The sequence below is a fragment of the Enoplosus armatus genome, chromosome 9, assembly GCF_043641665.1.
Source record: "Enoplosus armatus isolate fEnoArm2 chromosome 9, fEnoArm2.hap1, whole genome shotgun sequence".
In the NCBI taxonomy this organism is placed as follows: Eukaryota; Metazoa; Chordata; class Actinopteri; order Centrarchiformes; family Enoplosidae; genus Enoplosus; species Enoplosus armatus.
In genome coordinates this window covers 9,408,386-9,421,626 of record NC_092188.1, presented here as the reverse complement: position 1 = coordinate 9,421,626, position 13,241 = coordinate 9,408,386, and the positions used below count along the sequence as shown (strand labels likewise).

Below are 13,241 nucleotides of genomic sequence, written 5' to 3'. Positions count from 1 at the left end.
GTGCAAATGTAAAAGACTGGATATCAAGGCGGGTTTTCAGAGATGGATGACCGTTACCTCTGTTGAGGTCAGCAGTTTCTGTAGAAGAGGATACTTCATGCATTCATGTGCTGTTTCCTGCAGCTATGGAAAATAGCTGCATCATTCACTTTTGTTGTGCATAGATAAGTAGGTTTAATGTGTGTTCCATGAGCAGCAAGCTATAAAACAGTTAAGTGAACCCTCAGTGCAGACATGCAATAGGTCAGATGTGGCTACCAGACATTATTGGAGTATTAAATGAGGTGTAACATCTAGAGGAGTGTCTACTCCGCAAGTAATATGACGGTTAAGGGCGTACAACCAAGTTTTTTCTCTGCTTCAAGCCACATTCCCACAACTATCCCAGTGTTGGGCATGAGTCAAACCTATGAACATATGTTCACTGAACCCTGCAGCTTTTAGATGATGTTCATATACAACTGAAGAAAAAAGAAAATTTGTTGGTTGGGTAGAATACAATTCCACATATTTAGACCCACAAACAATGTTGCATTTGCTTAATTTTCAATTCTTAAATATTTTTGGGACTCAACAAATAAAAACAATTGTATGTGTTCATAGTTTCTTGTAAGGTTTAAGATTAAAATTCATGTACAGAGTGCAAGCTCACATGGACGTTTAGAAGGTGGAGATGCAGAGGCACCAAACACTTTATTATTAGGCCATATGAATATAAGACTTCAAACTATTGCATTGCTGACTTAACATGCAAAGTGTCCCCAGGGCAAAAATGAGCTGCTGGGCCCAAATACCTCCAACATAGACTGCGAGTTTGCTGTGCTGTTGCTTATGCAAAGTATGAGCCCAAAACTGAAATAATGATGGTCTTGCATTACCTTTTGACACAGGAACCCTCTTCAAGACAGGGCCTCAAGGTTTAGGGAATAATGCATCATCCACCTCAAGGGTTAGGGTCAGGTTATGTTATGCTTTAGTGCTGCATATATTCACATACAAATGTTCATATCAATTAGAACAAACCTTAGTTTAGGGCCCTTGATTTCTGGGAGCCAGGGCCATTGTCCTGTTTTGTGTCAAGGTTATGAAAATATAAAATGAACTGTATCGGAGCTGTACTGAAGAATGGAATCACTTCAGACCACTTCATGAAATGTACCTGACAGCAAACTTAAAAGGAAAAACTTCAAGAAGTAAGCTACCAGTGCTACTTAATGATGTTACATTGTTTATAAAGCCTTTACTGTTACTCTTTAATTTAACTATCTGTGAGTTTATTTACCATAGGATATACAAATCTGCGTAAGAGACAGTCGACCAGTTTAGACCAGTTTAAAGTCCAGACCAGGTTGTAATGGTTTCACTCAATCCACTATGTCTGCATGGTCTCTTTAAGAAAAGGGTGTACAGCGCGAAATGTTGGTCCAATCAGAGATTTTTTTTAAGTAAGGCTGGTTTAAATGTCCAATAGCAACAGAGTTCAACTTGAGTGACAGGTGTATCGGCCAATCGCTTGACGGCTAACCCCCCTGTTGTGGGCGTGGTCAAATCTTTCCAGGATGTGAAGTTACATTTTGTTTATCTCCACCGAGCAAGGCAAAGCGTGTGAAGGTGGGTGTCACAGTATAACCTTTCTTTTTCCGTAGTAGAAAAATCATGAAAAAGTATATGTGTAGACACAATCGCAATGCACCCACGATGCAAATTTACATGAGCTCACTTCACCGTAATTCACCCAACTGCATGGCAAAATTGTTCAAGCCAATCGCGTTACTCACTTTCACTTCCTTAATAGTTTTCAATGTAATTGTCCTGATAGTTAATTGGGCTTCCCCCCCCCAATTAGCAACTAATTGGCAATAAAGACACATTTATACAATGAGTAGTTAGGTTTGTTGTAACATGAAATTGTGACGTTGACGTTTGAATTACCCAAACTAGCGATGAACGTCTTCTCCGTTTTGTTTTCAGTTTTGTATTTTATGCTGACCGGAAGTGTGATTGCTGTGAAATGAGGTGGTTTTTACATAAATGTTCATACACGTTCAATGAAAGTTGTATCAGCGTTGCTTAAAGCTTTTTAAATCATTGCAACAAACTGGATGTTAGCAAGAATACAGCGGTAAAGTATAGCTGAAGAGCTTGTCTTGTCTGACGTTACTAACGCGCATACAAGTTCTCAAGGCCAGTTAAGCTAACGTTGGTCGAATTAGATATTAACATCACATACTAAATAGCCATTTTTCTGTGTCTTACCCGGTGTGAGGAATGGATGCAACTCAGATGATCAGTGACTCAATTTTGGAGTCAGATGAGGAAGAAAATGAAGAGCAGGATGAAAATAAGAGGGGACGACCATTGGCTAAACTGTGCATCCTAAAAAATGAACACATCCCTGAGACAGGTGAGCGGTTTACTGCTGCTGTTACACTTACAGTTTGTAAATGTATAAATAATGTCTGCCTAACTTGTATGAACAGGTCTTGTTAATGTATTTCTTATGATGGACGTTCTCTGTCACACAGAGTTGCCCCTCTTTTTGGGAGATAATGTGCTGGGCCGTGACCCCAACACCTGCACCTTACCTTTGCTAGCACCCTCAATATCCAAGCAGCATGCTACCATCTGCATCTCCGTCTACCGTAGAAGAGGTTGTCACAATGAAGTGGACACAGAGGCTTTGGTTTGGGACCTAGGAAGCATGAATGGGACCCGCAAGGGTCGCTTAAAGCTGACTCCTAATGTACGCTATGCCCTCAGTGAAAGCGACAGTTTGGTGGTGGCGGACATCCCATGTCAGTATATCAGCTGCGCTGTAGATGGAGTCTCTTCTCAAGGGGACATGAGAACTCCTGTGAGCAGTAATTCAGGAGTAAAGGCCAGCTTGGCAGATGCCTCAGGAGAAAAAGGAGGTGACACAAGCACAGGCAGCAAGAAATGTGTCAACAGAGGTACAAAGGCCAGGGTGTCCTTACCTGATTTGAAGGACAGAAGGACGACTCCTGTCATAACCAGTTGCCTGTCCTTTGAGCAAACTCCAACCCAGCCACAAGGGACCCTGGTCCCAGAATCTGACTCGGACTCAGACGGAGATAGACGGGGAGGAGGAGATAGGTGGCGCAAGGCTTTAGGTATGTAAATTATGTATATACCTATAAAAATGGAGCCCTGATTTTTTTATATCTGATGTTTTAAAAGTTCATATTTATTATCTTTTATAGTGTCCGATTCTGACTCCTATAAATCCAGTCCCACCTGTTCAACATTCCTGAGTCCCACAAACAAAATTGTCCCTGAAAGGTATATTAGCAACCTCTTATTTTGGGCTTTTTAAAATATGTATATTCATAACACAGGCATAACCAATCCCTGTAAGTATGTACTTCGATACAGTTTATTCCGTCTTTCACTTCTGAATTATAATGCTTGTCGTGTTGTTTTCCACTGTTTTACAGTGAGGACGAAAGTCCCATTACACTGTCCTCCACTAAAAATAGGCCTTACAAACATGTCAGCTTCAGCAAGGAGGAGACAGACAGAGATGTGGGGCGACAGCAGCTGAAGGAAAAAAATGCACTTGCGATTGTGGACGATAGTGAAGAGGAGGAAGAAAGAGCAGCGCTGGGAGGGAGAAAGTCTGAGGAAAGTGGACAACATGTGCCATTGAAACAGGAAAGCAATGTCAGTCTTACAGGAGAAGATGAATTGCCTATATCTACACCGGCAGTCTTGACAGATGAGATTCCTGCATTTAACATGGACAGTGACACTGATATGGAGGGAGAGGAGGGTGGGGAGGGAGAGGAGGCAGAGGAGGCATCTGCGGCTCCTGTGACCTTGAATACAAACCAACAAGCTGATCAGCCACCAAACACAGCCCAGTTTCACATGGACAGTGATACAGATGTTGATGAGGATGATGATGCCTTAAACAAAGTTTCCAAATCTGTGCCTTCCTCCGCTGACCACACCAAACCTCCTCATGTTATTTCAGTTATTCAGCCAGAGGGTATCACTATGGACAGTGACACTGATGTGGATGATGATGCTTTTGTGTCAGACGGTGCTACAAAAGCAAAACCCATGTCATTTCAGAGCACACACACAGCTGACTCTGCTCCTTTGACGCAGCTGAAAGATTTCCACCTAGACAGCGACACAGATGTTGATGAGGAAGAAGAAAAGGATTGTGGAGCAAATAATACGTGCCCTAAAATAGATGAAACCCCGACAAGATTAGCCATGAAGCCAACTGGGGCTGAATCCACCCCTGCTGCTCCTCACAGCCTGCATCCAGACAGTGACACAGATGATGAAGCTATTCCTGCCCCTGCCATCAGTGAAGCCTTGGTGGTGTCTGCTGTCGCAAAATCATGCACCACTGCAGACACAGGAGCTGATTTGGGTGTTCTGTCAGACAGTGACCCAGATGTGGAAGACGATTCTCCTCTGGTTATACCTGTTGTTGTCACAACCTTGTCTGTTGCTCCTGGTGCCACGTCAGAAGCTTTTCAGTCAGATTCTGATGCAGACACAGATGTGGATGAATCCAGTGCGCCCCCTGCTGGGGATGTGGCCAATCCAGCTGACCTTAGAGTGGACTCTGACACAGATGTGGAAGATACGGAGGTGGATTTTGGAGAGGGAGCTGAGGGCCAGATTCCTAGCCTGCGCAGAAAGAATACACCTGGGTTGCTGGCTCCCCTTCTGCAGAACTGCTCTACTCCTGTACAGCTGTCAGGTAATCAGTCAGTCAATCTTCAAATGAGAAATGAATGTTAGGCTGAAACTAAAGATTATTTTCATTATTGATTAATGTGTCGGTCATGTTCTCAAATCATTGGTTCATAAAATGTCATGAAATAGTGAAAAATTGCCGTTATGATTTCCCACAGCTGAAGGTGATGTGTTCCGATAGCTTATTTTGATCGACCAACAGTCCAAACCTCAAAGATATTTACTTTACTCTCATATATGACAAAGAAAAGCATCAAGTCCTGACATTGAAGAAGCTGGAACCAGAGAATGTTTGGTACTTTTACTTGAAAAATGACTGCAATGATTAATGAATTACGTTTAGTAATGGTCAATAAATTTTCTGTTGATCAATAAATTGACCATTTGTTGTAGCTCTAGAATAAATGTCGTAGTCATTTATTTGTATTATTGTTGCAGTTTCTTGCTGTTTTGCTGTTTAAATACACATTATTTACTAATTTATCCCAGTTCAGCAAAACAGCATCAACAGCATAAACAATGACAAACATTAATTACAGACTCCCCATGAGTAAAGGTGTGACATAAAACCTATTCATAATTTAATTAATTTAAGGCCTGTTATATTGCAGTGGGCTCTTTATACTACAACCTCTCGGAATCAGAATCAGAAATACTTTATTGATCCCCTGGGGGAAATTAGACGTGGGATGTGGGAGTGTATTGCAGAGATTCAAGGATCAAGGCAAAAATAAATAAAAATGAATAAAGCAATAACGACGACATGTTGTCGGTGCTCAAACTAGAAAGAGGGTAGAATGTCTGCTTATGAATGACTTCAGCAATCAAGAGATGCTGAGAAGGATAGATTCTCCAAATAATCAATGGAGGGAAACCAGATTTTATTATATTGTATATATTTTTAAGTGATGCATTTAAAGTGGACCTCGGCTTCCGATTTGAAGATGCTTCATGACCTCCTTGATCCAATGATGAATTGTTTGGTTTTACCATGAGATATAAGCATGTTTAAATTGTCTTTTTAATTCTGTTATTTTCACTTTTGGATGGTTCCAGAAGGAGAAGTGGAAGATATGGATACTCAGGCTTTCCTGAGTCCCTCTTCAGGTCCATTTAGACGTGAGTAAATTAATTTAATACAGTCACATTGCACATAACTTTGTGTCTGTTTCTAAGACAGTGGGTATATCCTCTCTGTCTCACAGGTGCAGTAGCCCCTCCTGTAAGATCTAAAGCTTTGTCTTCCTGCTCAGACAGCGAGGAGGATGAGGACTTTGTTGTGGCTGAGACGCAGTCTTTCATTCTTCAGACCAGAGACTGCCCGGACAACCCTCTGGGGGACCACACCATAGACCCCACCCAAGCCTTTGGCCTTGAGTCTTCTGGTGATGAAAAAGGTGAACAGTCCAGCAGAGGAGGGTCTTTCCAACTGGGATTGTCTGACAGCAGCCACCTGCAGTGTCAAGCCCAAGCTGTAGCCATGGAAAGCACCCAAGCTTTTATCTCTGTGGGAGGGGGTGTGAATGTGGAAGACACTCAATCATATGCAGCTATCTCAAATGCCGAAAGAACCTCCTCAGAGAATGATGAGGATGAGGAAACTACCAGATGTTCAGTAAAGTCTGTAAAAGAAGGTTCGGTAGATTTGGCCCTGGAAGCCACACAGGCATATATTCCAGAGTCCTGCTGTGATTCAGAGGATGAAACAGATGAAGATGAGAGAAAAAACACAGCTATTGCTGAGACTCTTCCCACCTCATCTATTCTTGTTATGGCTGAAACCCAACCAATGTCTGCCTTTGAGGAAGAGGAGAGTTTGGATGAAGAAAATCCTGTTTCCTCTGTATTACAAGTTAAGGTAAAACCACAGAATGAAACAGAAGAGAGGGAAGAACATGGGGAGGCAGCTCATCCTCAGGAGAGGCACCTCAGTGAAGCTCTGTCTATAGCTGAAACTCTGCCCATGCGTACAAGTGACGATGAGGACTCCATTCCAGGTCTACGAAAAAGAAAAGCAAAGCAACTGTGGCTCGAAGAAGAGTCGACAAAAACACTCACAAACTCTGAGCTCTCTGCTGTTCAAACTCAGCCAGGTGAAGATGGAGAAAGTGATGAAGAGGACTCAATTCCAGGTCCACGAAAAAGGAAAGCAAAACCACTGCAACTTGAAGAGGAGCAGACACAGTCCCTCACTATCTCTGAAGTCTCTGCTGTTGAAACTCAGCCCATGGGTGTATGTGAAGGTGATCAAAGTGATGAAGAGGACTCAATTCCAGGTCCTCGAAAAAGAAAAGCAAAGCCTCTGCAACTTGAAGAAGAGCTGACACAGTCCCTCACTATCTCTGAAGTCTCTGCTGTTGAAACTCAGCCTATGGTCACGGGTGAAGACGGGGAAAGTGATGATGAGGACTCAATTCCGGGTCCCCGAAAAAGAAAAGCAAAGCCACTGGAAATTCAAGAAGAGGAGACCCAACTGCTCACAAATTCTGAGGCCTCCACTGTTGAAACTCAGCCATTGGAAACAAAAGCTGGCCTGCGGCCTCAGAGGGGAAAGGGGGGACAGTCTGAAGCTGGGACCAGTGACATCACTGTTAGAGGTAAAAGAGGACCAAGAGCTAGACTAAGAGGAGAGGAGGAGCAGGCAGATTGTTCTGAACCTCCCAAGAGACAGACAAGAGGAAAGAATAAAGCTTTGCCAACTACCAGAGGAAGAAGAGGAAAATCAAGGCCTGATGAGAGTGAGGAAGAGGAGGAGGTAGAGCAGGCTATGGGAGCAAGAAGGAAAAAATCTATGAGGCTACAGAAAGATGAAGAGGAAGAAAGGCTTGAAAGGTTAAGACTTGAGCGGGAGAGAGCAAAACAAGAGATAATAGAGAGAGAAAGAAAGGAACAAGAAGAAAAGGAAAGAGCTGAGAGGACACAAAAGCAAAAAGAAGAACAATTGGCGAGGGAGAGATTGGAGAGAGAAGAGAAAGACAGAATAGAAAAGGAAAGAAAGGAACAGGAAGAAAAGGAAAGATTGGAGACGACAAAGAGGGAACTAGATGAGAGACTGGAGAGGGAAACAAAGGAAAGGGAAGAAAAAGAAAGATTAGAGTGTGAAAAGGCAGAAAGAGAAGAGAGGGAGAGATTGGAGAGAATTGAGAAGGAGAGAAAGGAACAGGAGGAAAGATTGGAGAAGGCAAAGAGGGAGCTAGAAGAGAGACTGGAGATGGAGAAGAAGGAACAAGAACACCAAGCAAGACTGGAGAGGGAAGCAAAGAAAATGGAAGAAAGAGAAAAATTAGAGCATGAAAGGGCAGAAAGAGAAGAGAGGGAGAAAATAGAAAATGAAAGAAAGGAACAGGAAGAAAAAAAAAGATTGGAGAAGGCAAAGAGGGAAGAGAGGCTTGAGAGGGAGAAGAAGGAACAAGAACACCAAGCAAGACTGGAGAGGGAAGCAAAGGAATGGGAAGAAAGAGAAAGATTGGAGAAAGAAAAACAAGAAAAAGAGGCCAATGAAAAACAAATAGAAGAGCAACCAGAAAACAAGGAGGAAGAAAACGAGCCCAAAATACCCGCAAGAAGTCGAAGAGCAGCCAGAAGAACGATTGCTGCCCCATGTACAACAGAGCCAGAAATAGACTCGACCATATCAACCAATGAAGATGTCCCAGCAAGGAGAACCAGATCTCGCTCCAACTCTTCCAACTCTGTCAGCTCAGAGAGGTCTGCTTCAAGTGTTAACACCCAGCAGAGCTGGGGGAAAGGCCGAGGAAGAGGAACGAAGAGGACCAGTGAGCCACCCCAGGGCAGCTCCCTCAACTCTGACATTTCCAGCTGCAGCTTGAGCTCTCAGAGCAGAGGAAGAGGACACAGGCAGCGAGGAAGAGGGAGAAAAACAGAGGCAGGCCCCATCCCTCCTATCAATAGTCAGAGTGATCAGAATTCAGCTCCCAAACCTACAGCCAGAGGTAGGAAGAGCAGGAAAGTAGAGGAATCCTTTACTGAGGGTCCCCATGAAGATGATGTTGAGAAGTCTCAGGCTAGTACCACAAGGGGGCGACGGCGAGCCAATGGCTCTGAACCCGTAGATGAGGTAGACCCTTCAAATCAGGAGGAAGGCTGTGCCAGTGAAGAATCACTACTCCCTAAAAGAAATGTTGGGGGCAGAGGCCAGAAAGCAGTAACGTGCGAGACTGTGGAGGCACCAGTTGCTCCTGCAGTCAGTGATGGCGATGCGGCTAAGGAGAAAAGAAAAGGAAGAAAAAGAGAGTTGGAGGCAAATACAGAGGAGGATTCCAGCAGCAGGTCCAAAATTAACAAAGGGAAGGAGAAAGCCCAAATGACAGAGGCAGCAGAAGAGGAAGCAAAAGACGAGATTCCTGTCCAAGGTAAAAGAAGAGGTAGAGCATCAAGCGCTCGTGCAAAGAAGAATGCAAAAGATCCCCCAACTGAAGTGGAGGTGCAAGAAGAGAGTGAGAAGATGGAGGAGGAGACTGTTGGGAGGAGAGGCAGAGGTCGGCCATCAGCGGTCCAGAAAAAGAAGAAAGAGGAGCAGGAAGAAAGTGGAACATCTGTTGACCAGGATGCACATGTGGAGGCATCAGAGGTGACTTAATTACTCCACTTTTAAACATGCAATTGTACGCTTTGAGGTCTCAGGATCTGTTTTGATTGAGACAGAAATCGGTTAGGGCTGAAACATCAGACCAAACAGAAAGCTGAGAGGTATGTAATTAGTATCCAGGAACCTTTGTCCTTGAAAAGGAAGGCTTTTACCTTGGCAAAAGGCCCCAGTGCATTTCTCTCTATGAGTCAGCCTTTCCAACCATTATAATGTACTGCGATCAACATCAGGGACTGTCTCGGTCTCTCTCTCAGCAACAAGAGTGGTCTGACCTGCTCTGCATCACCATTAATACACTCATGAATTAAGTAGTTTAGCGGCCACACAGTCACTTCCTACTCTTCCGTTTTATGATCTTTTCTTTCGTTACTCCGTCTATCCTCACCATTGTCCTTGTGTGTTTCATGCTTTGTCCTTGTCTGTCGTAATTCTTGCACTGTTTTGGTTCTTCTCTCTTAATCCCCCATCCTCCCCTCCCCCCTTCCTCTCCCATTTAACAGCCCCAGACTCCAACCAGCAGTGTATCCCGGAAGCGACAAGCTCCTGTGGACTCCTCGCCTGTGGCCAAGACCCCTCGCTCCTGCTCCGCTTCCCCGGCAGCCGGCGGTCGATTACGAGTTGCCAGCCAGGCCTACAAGGTTTTATATGTCTTTATACACATGTGTTCATATTTGTCAGGGAAATTATGCACAGGAGGGTAATGTCAGCGTGATGATTAACACATTCTAAGGGTGACTTCACACCGATGAAGATTAGAGCGATTCAGTCGATCTTTACTTCTGAAGTTGACTTCTGAACAACGCAGTGTGTCTGTCATTGTCTCAGGCGCTGTTCACAGGCGTGGTGGATGAAGCAGGGGAGAGAGTGTTGGCTCGTTTAGGAGGCAGCATGGCTAAAGGTGTGGCAGACATGAACTGTCTTGTGACCGATAAGGTGCGCAGGACCGTCAAGTTCCTGTGTGCAGTGGCAAAAGGGGTCCCTATTGTCACCACTCACTGGCTGGAAAAGGTTAGTCGCTGTATTACCAGTTAAAACTGGCACCAGTCCATTTTTCTCTCTCTGACAAATGAATGTGGAAGTAAATACACGAATATTGCACTCACATACAGAGGCATACTCCAATAGACACTCACGGCTCTTGTTGTCTTTCTCTGTGTTTCAGAGTGGTAAGGCTGGGAGCTTCCTGTCTCCTAATGCTTTCGTTGTGAAAGATTCGGAGCAGGAGAAGAAGTTCAATTTCTGCCTGCAGGAGTCTCTGAGGATTGCCAGCAGTCAGCCTCTCTTACAGGTACTCTTTACTCAGTCATACCATTTATTTCTGTGCTTATATTTTGCCTCTGAGTGAGGAAGTTGAGTTGAGTGTTATTGTGGTATTTCCCTTGGTAGATGGCACAGGGGTGGTGGATAATATTGACAGTGAGGAATAGTGAGTCATGGTGGGAATCCAGAAATGTGTGTGTCAGAATCATCCTCAGCCTATTAGAAGATCTGAAATCCTTGACTGTTCTACCTACAAGCACCTTTTATCTCAGCCACTTTGTTGTTGAACATATTCACATCTTTACAAGAGCACAGTGTTTGCCATTACACTGTGGCTTGTGGGAAGTAATTTAACATTTATTGTTAATGTACTGGTTATGTTTTATGGGCAATTCACATAGGGAAGCAGCCAGTAATGTTTCCATTTCTGTTACATACTCCTCCTACACTGCACCGTCTCATCAAAGCTGTAAAGGGATAGTTTGATACCACATATTATGCTGATACTGGCTAAAAGTGGGGACCGGTATACTCGTGTAACACCAACTTCCATTCCCAAGAATGTATTGATTTCCTGCGGCTTTGTTGCAGAGATTAAATAAAAATAGAGAGAAATTTGTATTTGTTTTCATGTTGTGTACTGCTACTCTTGTCTTCTTTCTCTCAGGGATATGAGATCCACGTTACAAAGTCAGTGAAGCCAGAGCCAGTTCAAATGAAAGACATAATCACCTGCAGTGGAGCTACATTTCTTCCTAAGATGCCCTCTTGTCACAAGGTACCAGTCAAACTTAAAGCCCTTCTCCGTCAGGTCTCACACACAATAAAGTAACATCATTTTTTGGTCATTTGTCTTCACAGCTCATCATTCAACATATCTGTAATTCCATTCCCTTCCTCCTTTTCAGCCTCAGACTGTAGTGATTTCCTGCGAGGAGGACTGGCCACTGTGTGGCCCGGCTCTGTCCGCATCTCTCCCAGTCGTCACTGCCGAGTTCATTCTCACAGGGATCCTTCAGCAGAAGCTTGACTTTCAGACTCACTCACTCTCTGGCCCTACAAGCAATCTACAACCTGCAGGAGGCAGAGGAAGGGGCAGGAAGAAGACTTAGCACCACCAGGTTAAAAAACATCTGCCACAGTGGGGGGTTTTCCATCGCTCTTAGATTCCCCTTCAAATCAGAGACCGGTAGAAACACTAGTGAGGTCGCTGTTTGTATGAAAGACTTGAAGAATGTATTTGCCGTCGATTGTTTTCTTACATGGTTGTAAACACATGTGGATGTAGCATGTGTGTGATTTTACTGTGTTAGCTGTCAAACGTTAAAAACAAATGGGTGGGAAAGTGGGAAATAATTACCCATTAACTGTCCATGTCACTTTCCCCCTCTCTTCCTCCCCTGTGCTGCACCTTTCTCTTTGTACAACGATAACAAGCAGAGCAGGAATTAACGCTTAATGCTGCTACTCTGTGTGCTGAGTGCTTCAACTCCATCAGCCAGTTTGGCAGGTAACCAGCCATGAAGTGGGAGTTGTATAATCATGTTTTGGGTGGTGAAACAGGGGAACCGATGAGGTCTGTTTAGAAATCCATCAGCTACGGTGGTCAGTGGATGAAAAAAAAGCTTCTTTCCTGTCCTGATAAGAAGTGCATAGTGCCTTTTTATACCGAGGTACTCATGAACCTACCAGTGTGTATGTTCCTCTGTCTCCATTAACCATCACCACCTACTCCATTAAGGCTTCATCCAATCCTATTACCTCCAGGGATGAGACACACAGATAAAGGCACCTGAATGCTGACGCTGCTTCTACATCAATATCTTATAGTGTTTGTCCTTGCCATACATTTACCTATCGTGTGTTCATTTTATGTATACATGTCGTTACGACGACAAAGAACAGTATACAGAACTCGCATCTGGTTTCTTTCCTGACTCACCGTCAGACTCTTTAGCTTGTAATTAAGTTTGATTTTAGAAATGTTAAATAGCTAATATCTCTACACTCAGTTTGTATTAGCATCAGATCATGAAAACTGTCTGTATTACCAATGAAGACATTAAATATTTCTACTATATGTGTATTACTTTTGCTTCTGCATATTTTGGTACTTTTGGATGATGTATTATTATCTATTAGTATCTGTATTGTTTAGGCTTCCATGTGTTGCTCAGTTGAGGAAAGCCTCAAGATTTGGCTGAAAGTGTTGGAAACATTAAGTTGTTGTTGTTTTGAGATTTGTTTTTTTGCCATTTCCAAAGTCAAGAATGAACCTTCAAGCCCAGAAGACAAAAACTTTGTTACTGAGCTCAGGACTTGAAAACCTGGACCTGGCCTGAAACTCATCAACGAAGACCCTTACCTGAGGAGGATCTCGCTTTATCTCTTTACCCTCATATCTTCTGAGGTCCTCTTGCTTGAGGAACACTGATCACCTTTTTGAAGAGGTCTTAGTGAGAGTTTGGGTTATACTGGACAGGAATGATCATTCCTTTATTTCTGGTTTCTTATTGGCTAAATAAAATTTTTTTTTTAGTAGTAGTAAAATGCTTTTGTTGTCTATTCGGAACACATTATCGTTCACTTTTCGCATCATTTGCTTAACTTGTTTATGGACGCGTGACTTTGTGCT

General features: G+C 43.5%; 1 protein-coding gene across 1 annotated transcript; it reads left to right on the top strand.

Moving 5' to 3' along the window:
- The first annotated feature begins 1,588 nt into the window (after positions 1 to 1,588).
- On the top strand, positions 1,589 to 13,118 carry mdc1 (mediator of DNA damage checkpoint 1). Its single transcript, XM_070912542.1, has 13 exons — positions 1,589 to 1,611; positions 2,267 to 2,404; positions 2,526 to 3,131; positions 3,222 to 3,300; positions 3,456 to 4,741; positions 5,794 to 5,844; positions 5,943 to 6,557; positions 6,606 to 9,328; positions 9,847 to 9,984; positions 10,172 to 10,354; positions 10,509 to 10,634; positions 11,274 to 11,384; positions 11,515 to 13,118. The coding sequence occupies exons 2-13, from the start codon at positions 2,269 to 2,271 to the stop codon at positions 11,716 to 11,718; spliced, it is 6,258 nt and encodes a 2,085-aa protein (XP_070768643.1). The 5' UTR covers positions 1,589 to 1,611; positions 2,267 to 2,268; the 3' UTR covers positions 11,719 to 13,118.
- Positions 13,119 to 13,241: the final 123 nt, after the last annotated feature.